We start from the raw sequence: 15,666 nt of genomic DNA, 5'->3' as shown, positions 1-15,666 counted from the left end.
CCTTGATTTCACCCCAAATAAATTGGATGCAAGCTATAAGGGTTGGGTTACTCGAGGCCTCTCCTCATACTGTACCTTTTTCAACAAGGGGACATTGACTGATTTTCAGACATTGAAAAGACTATATGGGTTAAATAATAGTGACTTTTTTAGATTTCTTCAGGTACGCCATCACATAAATAGTTCTATGTTAGAGAGTCACAAGGCATCGAAAACAACCTATTGAACGTTTTTAGAAGTGCCTATAAAACAGATTCGAGGCTTAAAGTAATTTCAAGAATATATAGAGGACTTCAGGAGGCTGAAATAGCAAGCACACATGAAACAAAAATGGGAACGCGAAACTAATAGCTGCATTCTAGAAGAAGTTTGGTTACAATATTGTGAATTTCAATGGAAGATATCGAGCTCAACCTTAAGGAGAGCGTTTGGCTGGAAGACTGTTAGTAGATTTTTTATTACACCTGCTCAAAAGTCTCATCATTCAGGCTCTTCCAGCTGCTGGAGGAACTGTGGCTCTCAGGTAGCTAACCACTATCACCTGTTTTGGGCCTGTCCAAAAGTAAATTCTTTTTGGCGTAAGATTTACACAGAATTAGTTACCATATTTGGTACAAACATAGTCTTTAAGTGGGACGAACTCCTGTTTGGTCTTCTACTTTCAACATCTACAAATATAAAAAAAAAAATACTTATTTGGAATATTGAGTGTAGCTGCTAGAAAAGCAATAACTAAGAAATGGCTTAAACCAGATACCCCATTATTAGAGAACTGGTATGATGATATTTCAATTCATTGTAAAATGTGGAAAAGTTGGTTCTCATCATATATGTTTATAATTAAGTATGTTTATGTAAATGTCAGAGTAAAACCAAATAAAGGAAAAGGAAAATGAAGAAAAACAAAAACAAAATAACACAGACAATGCAATTTAAGATCAAAAAATAGTTTTATTGTGGTACATTTCACATCATATTGTATGATTAGAAAGAACCCATCAAATGAAGTTCTTTACTCAGCTGCCTCTTTTCCCTGTAAAAACATAAAACAATAAATACATACAGTACATACAATATGTGCCTGCATACACATACTCTCTAAAGCTTTTGTTTATCGTTAATTTTATGAAGCTTAACGCTATAATGGTCATTTTTTTCAGTCATAACTAAAGTATTGTGTGATATAAATTAAAGTAAGAGGAATTTCGTTTGATTTAATTTTCATTAAGCGAAATTGTGTATATATTTACCTTGCCAGAGTCACGGCTCTTGGCTCTCAGCTTGTTGACCTGTGACTCTGCAATGTCAGCACGCTCCTCGGCCTCCTCCAGCTCATGCTGGACCTTCCTGCACTTGGACAGATGAGTGTTGGCCTGCTCCTCCTGAAAAAACACAGAGATTGACATTTGTTAATGTCCTAAAAGACAAAAGGTCTGCTTTGTGTGAAATAAATCTGCCACATTATCAAGTTTTCAGTGATGAAAAGAAATAAGTTTTCCTTACCGCCTCCTCAGACTGCCTCTTGTAGGCCTTCACCTTGAGCTGCAACTTGTCAACCAGATCCTGCAGCCTGGTAACGTTTTTCTTGTCCTCTTCAGTCTGTGGAAGTTTATTTTAAAGTAAAATATAAAGTACATCTTGACATCTTTTTAGTAATAAGTTAAATCAACATAAGTTGATTTGTATGTTAACTTTAAAAGTGACTGTACCTGATAGGTGAGCTCCTTCACCCTCCTCTCATATTTGCGGACACCCTTGACAGCATCAGCTCCACGTCTCTGCTCAGCTTCAACCTCTGCCTCCAGCTCACGCACCTTTGAAAAAACAGAATATTCATAGAATATTTAGAATCCATATATTTTCCTACATTTGTTTGACTGCGCAAATCTTAACATAACTTTCTTACCCTAGACTCAAGTTTTTGGAGCTGCTTCTTGCCACCCTTCATGGCCAGGTTCTCAGCCTCATCCAGGCGGTGCTGCAGGTCCTTAACAGCGACCTCCAGGTTCTTCTTCATCCTCTCCAGGTGAGAGCTAGTATCCTGCTCCTTCTTCAGCTCCTCAGCCATCATAGCAGCCTAAAGGAGACGGCATAAAATACTAATGAGAAATATCTTGAAAAAACACATTGGAGTAGAAGTAAGACCAAATTTAATTTAAACCCACATCAGTGATGGCCTTCTTGGCCTTCTCCTCTGCATTTCTTGCTTCCTGAACACTGTCATCCACCTCACCCTGGACCTGGACCAGGTCAGACTCAAGCTTCTTCTTGGTGTTCAGAAGGCTTGTGTTCTAAAAGTTGAAAAAGATTTAGTCATTTAATTTATCATGTGCCTCACGTTATTTAGAATCTAATTAGATTTTTTAATTATTGAAGAAATGATTGGGTTTGTTCACCTGAGAGTGCAGAAGTCCAACACGCTCACTGGCGTCCACAAGCTCCTGCTCAGCGATCTTGCGGCTTCTCTCTGTCTGTTCCAGAGCAGCTCTAAGTTCCTCAATTTCAGCCAACATGAGACCGTTCCTGCGATCCACCATAGCAGCTTGTTCCTTGAAGTCTTCCTGGGCTCTGACAGCATCATCAAGATGCAGTTGTGCATCCTAGTGAAAACATTCCAGGAAAATATTCACATGAATGCCAAAATGTACCTGCACTGACCATAGTCTGTGCAACAACTGTGTGTCTTACAATACCTTCAGCTGTGCTTGCACATTCCTCAGCTGCTTCTGGGACTCAGCTGCCTGGCGATTGGCGTGGCTCAGCTGAATCTCCATCTCATTCAGGTCTCCCTCCATCTTCTTCTTGATTCTCAGGGCATCGTTCCTGCTCCTGACCTCAGAATCCAGATTGCTCTGCATGGCGTCAATCACCCTCTGGCTGTTCCTCTTGATCTGCTCCATCTCCTCATCTTTCTCTGCCAGCTTCCTGTCCACCTCACCCTTAATCTGGTTGAGCTCCAGTTGGACACGCAGGATCTTAGACTCTTCGTGTTCCAGAGTTCCCTGATGATATCAAAGAATGAAATATTCATATCTCCCTTCAAACCTTTTATTGTACATTTGTCCATGATTTTTTTTTTTTTCATAAGATCTCCCTAGAATTTTTTTTACCTCAGCCTCTTCAAGAGCTGTCTGGATCTCAGACTTCTCCGTCTCCACCTGCTTCTTGGTCTTCTCCAGCTCATGGATACTCTTGCCAGTCTCACCAATTTGTTCAGTCAGATCAGAGATCTCCTCTGCAGAGAGATACATGTGTTTTATATCGTTAAGCCTTAAAATGTAAAATAGAAACACTTAAATCTACACACATGCGTCTAATACAATATTCGGTTACATAATATAAAACTCACGTTGCAGGTTCTTGTTTTCACGCTTCATGGTCTCCAGGTGATCCAGAGTTTCCTCATAAGAGTTCTTCATCTTGAACAGCTCAGTGCTGAGAGAACGAGCCTCCTTCTGTGCTCCCTCAAGCTCTGCCTGACCCTCCTCGTACTTCTGTTTCCACTCTGCCAACACCTTAATGTCACAGTTAATAGAGTTTAGTTGGTTAGCAACATCAAGACAAATAAATATATCTATGTCAGTGTTTATATGGCCTGGCCACACAAAGTAAACAATGCTACCTTGTCAAAGTTCCTCTGCTTCTTGTCCAGGTTGGCAGCCAGACCATTGGCCCTCTCCACATCAATCATGAGGTCCTCCACCTCACTCTGGAGCCTCTGTTTGGTTTTCTCAAGAGAAGCACACTTGGAATTCACTGCCTCAATCTGTTCCTCAGCCTCCTGAAGGCGCTGGGCCAGCTTTTTCCTGTTTGGAAAAGGTAAGATTTGTCTCTCAGTCAAATTGTTAAAGTTACAAATACTTATTCCAGATATGTTTGCATATATTAAATACAAATAATTACATCTTTTTTAGAACCTAAATGAACATATGAAAGATGCTATATTCTAAAATGTATGCCCCAAAATAATACACTGAACACATTTAAAATGATTGGATACCATTGTTTAAATGCAAGTATTGACAAAAACAATGCAGTTGTCAGTTGAGTTATGCTAAAATGCTTCACTTCTGAACTGGCCATTTAATTGTTTGAATGTTACTCACTTGGATTCCTCAAGCTCCTCAGTGCGCTGGATGGCATCAGTTTCATACTTAGATCTCCACTGAGCCACCTCGCTGTTGGCCTTGGACATTCCACGCTGCAGTTCAGCTTTGGCCTCCTGCTCTTCCTCAAACTGCTCCCTCAGCAGATCACAGTCATGGCGAGCTGATTGCAGTCCATGGGCAAGAGCATTCTTGGCCTGTTGTAAGAAATATTATTGAATTCACAAAATGTCCTCATCCCAAACAAATAATACAAATACACACTTAGTTGTGGTTTCTTACCTTAACCTCCTCTTCAGTCGTTCTCTTCAGCTCCTCAATCTGCTGTGTGTAAGCCTGTTTGCCTCTGGTCAGCTGGGAGACGAGAGCTTCTTTCTCTTCAATTTGACGGCCGAACTCACCTAGTGTGGAAGATGTCTCAATACATTAGTTTATGTTTTGTCTCTCAATAACCTACAAAATATTTCATTCATGGATAACTTGTAGATACCATTTTCTGTCAGGAGACGTGCTTTCTGTGCATTTGAATCATTGATTTGACGGACATTTTCATCATTCTTGGTCTTCAGTTCGCTAAATTGGTCCTCAAGAGTACGGCACATCTTTTCAAGATTTCCCTAATGAGGAAAAGATAAATGAGAACCGTGATCAGATTTTATTTATAATGTTAATTACCTTATTTACAATTCTAATTTGTGTATTAAAATAGCATGTAATGCATTGTGTACCTTTGCTTTAGCAACGTTCTCCATGTTGCTGGAGAGGTCATCAATCTCCATCTTGTATTCACTCTTTTCCTTCTCAAGCTTCTGCTTAACACGCTGGAGGTTGTCAATCTGCTCTCCCAGCTCAGCAACGCTGTCAGCCTGCTTCTTGCGAAGAGCAGCAGCAGTGGCTTCATGCTGCAGAGTGGATTCCTCAAGGTCACGACGGAGCTTCTGGAACTCAGCCTCCCGCTTCTTGTTCATCTCAATCTGAGCAGCAGTGGCACCACCGGCCTCCTCCAACCTCTCACTGATCTCCTCAAGTTCCCTGGAGAGGTCAGCTCTCTGCTTCTCAACCTTGGCACGAGCAGCGCGCTCAGCCTCAATCTCCTCCTCCAGTTCCTCAATACGAGCCTGTTGAATGTAGATGTGATGTCTTTCAGTAAACTTTCACTTTTAATACACAAAATAGGAAATGTATACAGTAATGTTTTGTGTAACACAATATGTCACCTGAAGCTCCTTGATCTTCTTCTGAAGCTGAGCACCCATTGACTGCTCATCTTCAATCTTGCTGAGGAACTGACTGATTTCAAAGTCCTTCCTGTGAGAGTGATAGTTAAAGTATAGAGTTCATGCAGTTGACCACAATTTTAAAAGAATGATTGTTGTACAAATTAAAAAACTATATTACTTTTTAATTTTCTCATCAGACTGCTGCTTGTCATTTTCAAGATCCATGACGGATTCCTGGGCCAGTTTCAGATCACCCTCAAGCTTCCTCTTGGCTCTCTCAAGGTCCATACGCAGCTTCTTTTCTTGCTCCAGAGAACCTTCAAGCTGTATAAATAATATGAGTTTTTAATTATCACATTCAAGAAGAAACTTGCTTTGCCAATCCAAGTGTCTTTGTAAACTTACATCATCCACTTGCTGCTCAAGCTTGGTCTTGGCCTTGGTCAGAGTGTTGACTTTGTCTTCCTCAGCCTGCAGGTCATCAAGAGTCTGCTGATGAGCCTCCTGAAGGGCTTTCTTTTCCTTGGTCAGCTTAGCAATGCTCTCATCCTGAGAGGCCATCTCCTCGGTCAGGTTCTTCACCTAAGTTTGCAAGAAAGTACTTGTCAATAAATGGTAATTACTATAATTGTACTTGATCTGATGGACTGATTATTAATTGCGAACCTTGTTCTCAGTGGCATGTTTCTCCTTCTCCACTTTGGCCAAGGTAAGCTCCAGGTCATCAATATCCTTCTTGAGCTCAGAGCATTCATCCTCCAGCTTTCTCTTCTTGGCAGTGAGCTCAGCATTGATTTCCTCTTCATCCTCCAGTCTCTCAGTTGTCTCTTTGAGTTTGGCCTCCATCTGGATCTTACTCTTGATAAGTCCCTCACATCTCTCCTCAGCATCTGACAGATTCTCTCCTTCCTAGTCCATTTTATGAAAATAGATGTTAGCACATTAACATTGAAAAACGTGAAAAAGCATAACTGCCTGTTGATGTGTACTTACAGATGCGATTTGCAGCTGCAGATCATTCCTCTCCTGCAGAAGGGACACCATCTTCTCCTCCAGTTCCTTCTTCTTTGCCAGGGCAGCAGCCAAGTCAGTTTTCATCTTATCATAGTTCTCCTTCATATTTGCCAGCTCCTTCTCAGTTTCAGCAGTCTTCAGCAGAGGCTTGATCTTGTAGTACACCTTCATCCATGGCCAGTGTTTCACATTCATGAATGAGCGGATATTGTACTGGATGGTATATATGGCATCCCTGTGTAAAAGAAGTTGCTGTTAGGGGCAAAGTAATATTCATTATTCATCCCATGACTGTGCAAGTCAAAATGTACTGTTTTCAACATGCCTGGTCGCCGTCATTTTCACAAACTCCTTTCTCATGACGTAACCACGGCACAAAGCCTGAGTCATGGTGACCAGAGATGACAGTTTTTCATCCCTCATTTCTTCAAGGGTACCCAGCAGACCGGCCTTGAAGAACACCTGAACAAACAAAAATTAAAAAATGAATGTAGGATGAACTCTGATAGCGAATACTTCACACCCTGTAAAACAAACAAACAAACAAACAAACAAACAAGGATCATTTTTCGTTTAGTACGCAAGCATATCGGAAGCCTTTTTCACTCATATGTAATACACTATCATTTTGCAGCTGTCTGCACCGGCTGTCTGCAGCTAAACTGCAGTTCACTGTGTAATGCTTCCTCTGAACAGAAAATGTCAGTCCTGCTGTGTGTTTAGTTCCGTAAGCTCTGTTAGCTCTATTAGCCCTGTGAGCTGTTAGCTCTGCCAAACACACGGCAGGACTCTGCTGCCCACCAGCTTTACAGACATGCTAACTTTATGACAATCCTATGCAATTTTGCGCAAAAACCATGCAGTTTGTTGAATGCAGTATAAATCTGTTATTTTCGGTTATTCTAAAAATGATGTGTTTGAATATTTCTGCATACTGGGGTCCCTAAACAGTCTTGGAATTGCATAAAGTTGGGTATCAATGTAAAGCTGAGATTCTTGTGGATCCAATGAGCCCAATTGTATTCATGTTTGATGATGTTAGTCCCCATAGTAGCCATTTCATACAGTGAGACCATTTTTTTTTAGTAATTTGACCTTACTGTTTAAAATGACTTGTGGTGACCTCTAGGATAATCACAGCCTCATGAAACTTTAAAACCAGACACTAGAGACCATAGGGCAGTCAGTGTCTTAATGGTTTTCCTAGGTATATTGACAATAAGGGGGTTTCTGAGCAGTTTCCAGAACAGAAGTGCTCGCCATCAAATCGCCAAAAAATGAAATTCTTGCAGACATCACCTAATGCCAAAGTTCTAAAATTTCTAAGATAAAATTTCACAATTTATTTTCATGTTTATTTCTGATTCATGACTAGAACAACTAGACACACAGTGCTGAGCTGCATCTGCAATTTATATTCAGGTTCCCAGCTTTCAGATGATTTACCACTATGTGACATATACTGCTGACCTGCTATCTTCCCCTAAAGACCCACTGTCCCCCGCACCCCCCCAAAAAAAGACAAAAAATGGTCTATTGTGGGTCTCAAAGGGTTAACCGAAAAACAATCAAACACACTGGACTGAACAACTTAACCTCCTTGGTAATTATTCTTCAGTAAAATAAGGAAATCAAGTGCTTACCTTGGTGTGTCCGAATTTGTACTCATCATGAGGAACATCAATTGACCCAAGCAGCTTCTCTGAAGCCTTCTTGTTGTCAATGAACTGTCCCTCAGGGATGACACTGGCATTCAGTACCTTGTACCTTTAATGAGATAATTAATGGTCAGTGTGAGCATTTTATTTCAATAATCTGCATCAAAATGTTATTAAAATGTCCATTGATACCTCTGTTTGAAGTCAGCATAGATGATTCTGCTGGGGAAACCTTTTCTGCAGATTCTAATACCCTCCAGCACACCGTTACACCTGAGCTGATGGATAACCAGGAAGTTCTCCATGAGACCTGTAAAAAAGACATTTCATAACAACTTCTTTGAATAAATAGTCTCAGTTGAAGCAGCCCCATTTTAAGTAAACCATACCAACAAAGTGTCGAGATTATGATCTCTATGTACCTGGAGTCTTTGACTCATTGGGAATCAGGCAGCGCACAAAGTGAGGATGGGTGGCCCTCAAGTTAGTCATCAGCTTGCCCAAGTTCTCCTGTAGATGTAAAATGGTGACTTTTGTCATAAAATGCCACAATTGTGAACTTGACTGTAAACTGAGATATATAGGATAAATTTGCAAAGTTAAAGCTTACCCTAAACTGTGAAGACACAGTCTGCATAGAACCACCCTTCTTCTTGCCTCCCTTCTTGGAAGCCTCTGTTGATAATTTTAAGTAGACATGCTTTTTTAGAACAACACATCAAATTTATATGAACACATGCTACTGTTGAAAACATTCAGTATCTATAACCTTAAAATGTGTTTTAGTTTACTGTGGAAACTTTCATACCCTCAACAACAGGAGGATACAGAACAGGCAGCAGTTTCACTGAGGACTTCTGGTACAGCTGAATGACAGACTCATTCAGTGGATCCTTGTTCTTGTCCAGCCAGCCAGAGATATTGTAGTCCACGGTACCAGCATAGTGCACCAGGGAGAAGTGGCCCTCAACCTTGCCTTTGGCGGGCTTTGGCTTCTCAAATGCTTTGTTTTTGCCAAGATGCTGGTCATACAGCTTGTTCTTGAAGGATGTGTCTGTGGCCTTGGGGAACATGCACTCCTCTTCAAGGATGGAGAAGATACCCATGGGCTTGAAAAAAGCGGGAAGAAGTGTCATTGAGTGATACATTACGTCAAATTAAGAACAATTACATATAATCACAAAATGAAGTGATTACCTTTTCAATCAGCTCGATGCAGGCAGCCAAGTCCATGCCGAAGTCAATGAACTCCCAGATAATACCCTCCTTCTTGTACTCCTCTTGCTCCAGGACAAACATGGTGTGGTTGAAAAACTGTTGCAGTTTCTCATTGGTGAAGTTGATGCACAGCTGCTCCAGTGTGTTGAACTGCGAGGAGACAAATACTCAGTATAATCTCTTGTAGGCAATAAGAATGATTCTGTCATAGAAAGTATTGGCTGGTCAATTGTTGGAAATGAAGCTTACATCAAAGATTTCAAAGCCAGCGATATCCAGGACACCGATGTAGTACTGCCTCGCCTGTTTAGTGTCCAACATCTGGTTGATACGGATGACCATCCACAAGAACATCTTCTCATAGATAGACTTGGCGAGGGCAGGCACTGAGTTCATCACCTAAATAAAAACAAGGATGTTATTTGATTGTCAGTCAATCATTTTGTAAAATAATGGATTACTAGTATTTTTAATTTGTGAGATAAATGAAACAAAAAATCCATCTAAGATGGTCCTTGACTTATTATGCATTATGCATTTAGCATTCAATGTGTAAAACTCATGGAAAATAGTAATAAATTGAACACTGACATTGCATTTCTTTGTTTCTAATAAATCCTGCACTACATTATTTTAGTAGAACTAACTAAATAGTAGGATATTGGATATTGATAATTTATGTTTACCTGAGGTACAGTCTGTCCCTTGGTGACATACTCATTTCCGACTTTCACTCTGGGATAGCACAGAGCCTTCAGCATGTCAGCCGAGTTCAGACCCAGCAAGTAAGCAACCTTGTCAGCCTCTGAAAATAGTTCAGTGATTTCCATCATGATATGAACAGAAACAAGTATGATTAAACTTTTTTTTACTGTTGTTCCCAAGCTATTCACTTTGAGCTGACATTAAATACTCACCCTCTGTGCCGTCTGGCTCAGCCTGCTCCTCACGCTGCTTCTGCTTGAACTTCATGCTACCATGGTGGAGGATAGCACCAGTATTCTTGTAGATGCTCATCTTCTCTTCATTAGTGAAGCCCAGGATATCAATAGCATTCTGAGTACAAAAGATGTGTCCACACAAAACATAATCATTGTAGAAAATGCACTTTTGATGTTGCATTTAATGCAGAATATATTTAAATATTTTGAAGTGAAGATCACTCACATCAGTGGCTTCAAGCTCAACTTTGTCATCAATGCTGGCCACAGTGATCTGACCCATGCTGCACATTGGGAAGTCGTAGGGGTTGGTTGTGATGAGTGCCAAATCTGGAAATCACAAAAGGGTGAAAATGTTCATGACATTTTTTTCATATGAAAACTATAAGTATGTTAAACGTGCAAATTCTCAATCTGTTTACCAATCAGCTCCGGTATGTGGGCGGTCATCATCTGATAGAAGATGTGGTAGCCCCTCTCAGCAGGAAGCTGGAATGTCACTCTAGACTTCTCCAGCAGATCTAAAAATATTGTTCGTAAGTCACAGCCCGGTCAATTGTCAATTCCAGTCATTTGTATGTACTTTGAGGATTGTTACTTACATGTCTCAATATCAGCACTAGCCAGTTTGCCAGTTGCGCCGAAATGGATTCTGATGAATTTACCCTGTTTGGAACAAAGGGATGTTTAATGTCCCTCCACATGGGCAATCTTTAACAAGACCTCTCATTTGTAGAAATCATTTCATACTTACAAAACGAGAAGAGTTGTCATTCCTCACAGTTTTGGCGTTACCATAGGACTCCAGCAGGGGATTGGCTGCAATAATCTGATCCTCCAGTGACCCCTATAATCCAGGTTTAGAATTTATTTTTGGTTAATGACTTTATTTTTCTCTGGAAAAAATATTCCTTAGGTAAAGATCCTTGAATTGTAATCATCAGTAACATACCTTTGAAGTGTCCCTCTTCTTGGCCCCCTCAACTGAGATTGTTGCAAAGTACTGGATGACACGCTTGGTGTTCACAGTCTTTCCAGCACCAGACTCTCCACTAGGTATGGACACAGATATATAAGTATTTGATCAAGATATTTGACTATGCTAAACACATTAAACAAATGTAAATGTAACAAACTTACGTGATCAAGACAGACTGGTTCTCCCTATCTGTTGAATCCAAAACAAAGGAATTAACTATGTTTTACTGCAACAGAAACCTCATAGTGACAGATTCTACATTGTTATAGTCATGACTTACCAGTCGCCATGAACTGATAAGCGTTGTCAGAGACAGAGAAGATGTGGGGTGGAGCCTCCATACGCTTCTTGCCTCTATAGGCAGATACACATTCAGCATCGTACACTGGGAGCCACTTGTAGGGGTTCACAGTGGCACAGAACAACCCAGAGTAGGTCTGAAAGTGATCATAGATATTCACCCGTTAACTATGTTTCCTACTAGTATAGCCATTTTCAATAGTTGTCTTTTCTCATAAAGCAGATTGTCTTACGTAGATCATCCATGCTGCATAACGCTCTTTGAGGTTATACAGCACAGAGGCTTCATTGAGATGGGTCATCATGGCCATGTCCTCAATCTTGTCATACTTTGGAGGGTTCATTGGAGAGACGTCAGCTTCTTTAACTACCTTTTCCTGTAACACAACATTTGTCACAATGAGAACTGATCATATTGAAAACCCAGTTGACTCTGACTTTATGATACCAACCTCCTGAGTGTCAAGGACTTTGACGGTGACTTTGTCACCATCTTTCTTGATGATCGTTGCCTTCAAGTACAGCTCCTTGACATCGGCCACGTAGCAGGCACTCTTGGCATCAAATGGGGCAGTTTGAGCCTCAATCCTCTCCCTCTCTGGTTTACGAAGGTAAATGGAGGCTTTGCCGTATTGGGCCATCTCCGCGTCCGTACTCATGGTGCCGGCTGATGTCTGTTAAATAATTTTAAAGGAACTGCCAACATTATACCAATGTTTTAAGGGCATGTTATTAAACAGCATTTTCTAAATTCTGCTGAATAGTGAACATATCCATACTGAATCCATGTCTGTGTATCGTTACTGTACAGGTGGGCTTCAACTTTACTCAAAGTCCTTTTCAGACTTAGATTTTACTGAGAATAAATACTAACATATTGTTGTGTTTTGTCAAAATGTTTGGATGAATAACTCTAGACATGCAATGAATGAGACAAATTTTACATAAGTAGTAAACGCTTGTAAAGAAAAGTTAAACATTTGAAAGTTGTCCTTACCTGACCACCTCTATGTCAACAGTATTCACCAATCCTGTTCAAAACAGGTTTTATTGTTATTAAGTAGGTGTAAAACAAGTTTTACTCAACAAATGATTCTATTAACATAACTTATTTCTTTAATGAAGAACAAATTAAAATGGTCTCAAGATTAAGAGCATAAAGTCTTACCACAAGCAGGAACTCAGGTCTTCAGTGGCACACACGGTTGTGTTCTCAAGTAGCCTTTATATTGAATCAGGTTTTGATGACACAGTAGAAGTTAATTATGGTATACATACCAAATGTGGCGGGGCTGGCAGGCAGGAAGAAAATGTAAGTTGAAATTGTATCAGCTGATGTTTCAGGTTTCAGTTATTATTGCCAGGTCTGCATTTTTGCTTAGTCATTACTTCAATTTAAAGTTTATTTAAGGCTCTTGAACAACATTTATATAAGGTATACGAATTTAAAAATACATCAATGTTCTATTTTCCTAAACTTTTTAAATTATAATACATGTTTATTTTTTAAAAGTAATTGTTTTTAAAGTATAAGTTGTGTAATAATTTTTAATTTACAGAACCTTATTGTGATCGTACAATTTAAACAAAATAATATAAGTATGTCATGAATGACTAAAGTAATAATTTTTTTTTTTACTAGTAAGCATGATAAAGTCTTTCAGTTTTGAATCAGCATGAGCATAGTATTGTGACCAGTGACCATAGCACTAAACAACCACAGCAAGAATCAGTAATGTAAAGAAACTATTATGAAAAAAATAAACAATTAATAATAATAATAATAATAATAATAAATTCAACTTATATAGCGCTTTTAAAGAACTCAAAGATGCTTTACATTATCGGGGGAAACGGTGTGAGACAAAGAGGAGACAGACGACACACACAGGCGCACTCTCATACATACACACGGACAAATGGGTACGGGGAGGGGGGGGGCTAGCAGTAGGCAGAGGAGAAAAGATGGGTCTTGAGGCAGGACTGGAATAGGGTGAGGGAATCAGACTGTCTAATGCCTTGTGGGAGGGAGTTCCAAAGTTTGGGAGCTGCCCTTGAGAATGCTCTGTCCCCAAAGCTGCGGAGGTTGGACTTGGGGGTGGAACGTAGACCAGCTGAGGTGGATCTGAGGGACCGTTGGGGTTGGTAGGGGGAGAGGAGGTCAGAGAGGTAGGGGGGAGCAAGTTGGTGGAGGGCTTTGTAGGTGAGGGTCAGGATTTTGTAGGAGATCCGGTGGGAGACAGGGAGCCAGTGGAGGTCTTTGAGTACTGGGGTAATGTGATGCCAGGATTTGGTGTGGGTGAGGAGTCGGGCAGCTGCATTCTGGACCAGCTGGGGTTTATTGATGGAGGTGGTGCTGATGCTGTAGAGGAGAGAGTTGCAGTAATCAAGGCGGGAGGAGATGAAGGCGTGAATGAGCTTCTCGGCAGCGGGGGGTGTGAGTGAGGGTCGGATCTTTGCAATGTTGCGTAGGTGGTAGAAGGATATTTTGACAAGTTGGCGGATGTGGGGCTCAAGGGAGAGGGTGGGGTCAATTAAAATAACAAAGATCCTTGAAATAGTATCAGTTAATCCCCTATCTAGGCTACTCCTCTTTATCTGATAGAAGAACAGTGATCTCAGTGTGGAGGTTGAATATTCTCTGAACAGTTGATATATGCTTTCCTATTGAACACATAAAACTCCCTTCTCTGACACTTTTGGTCACTTTTGGACTTTTCTAGCTGGATGCATTTGATTAATGCCAAAAGTAAACCCTCAAGCTGTGCTGGGATGCCAGTATTCATTGAACTGTCTTAATCAAAAGCGTTAGCCTCCAAAGAAAGATTTTAAGCAAGAATTTATCTTGAATTAAGCCACCTATGCATTTAATCCCATGCAACATTTCAATGTTGGAATTACAATGACAATACCCAAACCCATTTTTCCCTTCTCCTCAAACAGTTTCTCCAACCTCCTGAAGTATCTAAGTGCTCTCAGACATTCTTGATATTGAAGTCTCTGGAATGTCTTGGCTGTTATCTCAATTGCCTTTGCTTGGGACCTATTTATATTTGCACATTGGGGGCACGGTTACTAGTTTTCCAGACCTCAAATGTTACAGATGGTTACATCCGGTATATATTGTTGGTCATTGTTGTCTTTAAAACAGCCCAAACCCGTACCTCAAAAAAAAGTATGCAGCATTCTTCATGTTATAGCCAGCCATTCCAATAAAGATTATAGAATTTTGTTTAGCTGTGTCACAAATGATCCAAATCTGAAATTTGCTCTCTCTCGGAGGACACGACCAGATCAAAATAACACAAACACATTTGAAAAGAAAGATATCGATGGACGATTTGTTCTGGTCCGGGGGTATCTGCAAGGTGTTTTAGTCACTTTTCTGAATGTCTATGCTCCCCCAGGATCTGAATGGAAATTCTATAAACAAATCTTTGAATTGATAAGCTCTGAGGCCCAGGGCATCCTAATTTGCGGGGGGGGGGGGGACTTTAATGTCAGACTTCACATGACCCTGGATACTTCGAAATCTTATTATTCAGAAGAAAAGAAAACTACCAAAAATATAAAATTAATGATGGGAGAGCTAGGACTCTCAGACATATGGAGGGATTTGAACCCGACAAAGAGGGACTATACCTTTTATTCTCATCCGTACTCTGTCTATTCCAGGCTTGACTATTTTCTTACATTTCAAAGAGATTTATTTCGGGTGATAAATTGCAATATTGGGACCATGGACTTATCAGACCACGCCCCAATCTCTATGGATTTATTATTAGGTTCTGAAAAGAAGAGAACTATCTGGAGGTTAAACACAGTGATTCTAAATCAAATGATGCAGCAAATAAGGAAAGATATTAAAGACTATTTTGAGGAAAATGACAACGGGGAAGTTTCCCCACCGATTCTTTGGGATGCTTGCAAGGCCGTTCTTAGGGGGAAAATTATAGGCTATTGCTCTAAATTGAAAAAGCAGAGAAAAGAAAAATTGGATCGGTTACAAAAAGAATTAAAAGAATTAGAGAATCTACATAAAAAGACACTGAATCAAAGAACAAAAATGGAAATAGATAGGAAAAAGAACAAAATAAATTAAATCTTGTCAAACGATATTAAAAGAAAGCTGATTTTTTTAAAACAAAGATATTATGAAGCAGGAGGAAAATTGGCTAAATTACTCGCTTATAAATTAAAAAAGCAACAAGCAGAAAATGCAATTTATAA

The 15,666-nt window shown here is 40.1% G+C and overlaps 1 protein-coding gene across 1 annotated transcript; it reads right to left on the bottom strand.

The window, feature by feature from the left end:
- Nucleotides 1–931: 931 nt before the first annotated feature.
- On the bottom strand, nucleotides 932–12,631 carry LOC141765847 (myosin heavy chain, fast skeletal muscle-like). The gene is made up of 41 exons (XM_074632097.1): nucleotides 12,605–12,631; nucleotides 12,434–12,467; nucleotides 11,889–12,110; nucleotides 11,670–11,813; nucleotides 11,417–11,573; nucleotides 11,298–11,325; nucleotides 11,110–11,209; nucleotides 10,912–11,004; nucleotides 10,760–10,823; nucleotides 10,580–10,678; nucleotides 10,384–10,487; nucleotides 10,134–10,272; nucleotides 9,903–10,021; nucleotides 9,466–9,615; nucleotides 9,196–9,366; nucleotides 8,807–9,107; nucleotides 8,609–8,673; nucleotides 8,421–8,508; nucleotides 8,191–8,308; nucleotides 7,984–8,107; nucleotides 6,666–6,802; nucleotides 6,320–6,575; nucleotides 5,993–6,235; nucleotides 5,732–5,908; nucleotides 5,505–5,650; nucleotides 5,324–5,414; nucleotides 4,835–5,224; nucleotides 4,597–4,723; nucleotides 4,389–4,507; nucleotides 4,107–4,303; nucleotides 3,623–3,806; nucleotides 3,350–3,515; nucleotides 3,111–3,235; nucleotides 2,694–3,002; nucleotides 2,397–2,600; nucleotides 2,166–2,291; nucleotides 1,907–2,077; nucleotides 1,710–1,814; nucleotides 1,504–1,599; nucleotides 1,251–1,382; nucleotides 932–1,033 (listed from the first exon to the last, which is right to left on the bottom strand). Exons 3-41 carry the CDS (start codon nucleotides 12,093–12,095, stop codon nucleotides 1,013–1,015), a joined length of 5,793 nt encoding a protein of 1,930 aa, XP_074488198.1. The 5' UTR covers nucleotides 12,096–12,110; nucleotides 12,434–12,467; nucleotides 12,605–12,631; the 3' UTR covers nucleotides 932–1,012.
- Between the last annotated feature and the right edge of the window lie 3,035 nt (nucleotides 12,632–15,666).

This window comes from Sebastes fasciatus, chromosome 4 (assembly GCF_043250625.1).
Source record: "Sebastes fasciatus isolate fSebFas1 chromosome 4, fSebFas1.pri, whole genome shotgun sequence".
Lineage (NCBI taxonomy): Eukaryota > Metazoa > Chordata > Actinopteri > Perciformes > Sebastidae > Sebastes > Sebastes fasciatus.
The sequence above is the reverse complement of the archived record's forward strand: the minus strand, read 5'-3'. Positions and strand labels throughout refer to the sequence as shown.

Excerpts from the sequence above, each read along its gene's own strand:
- LOC141765847 (XM_074632097.1), bottom strand. The coding sequence starts at position 12,095 with ATGAGTACGGACGCGGAGATGGCCCAATACGGCAAAGCCTCCATTTAC. Across the intron at positions 8,509-8,608 it reads CTGTGTCTTCACAGTTTAGG|GAGAACTTGGGCAAGCTGAT; the intron begins GTAAGCTTTAAC and ends TTACATCTACAG. Across the intron at positions 1,034-1,250 it reads AGAGCCGTGACTCTGGCAAG|GGAAAAGAGGCAGCTGAGTA; the intron begins GTAAATATATAC and ends ATGTTTTTACAG.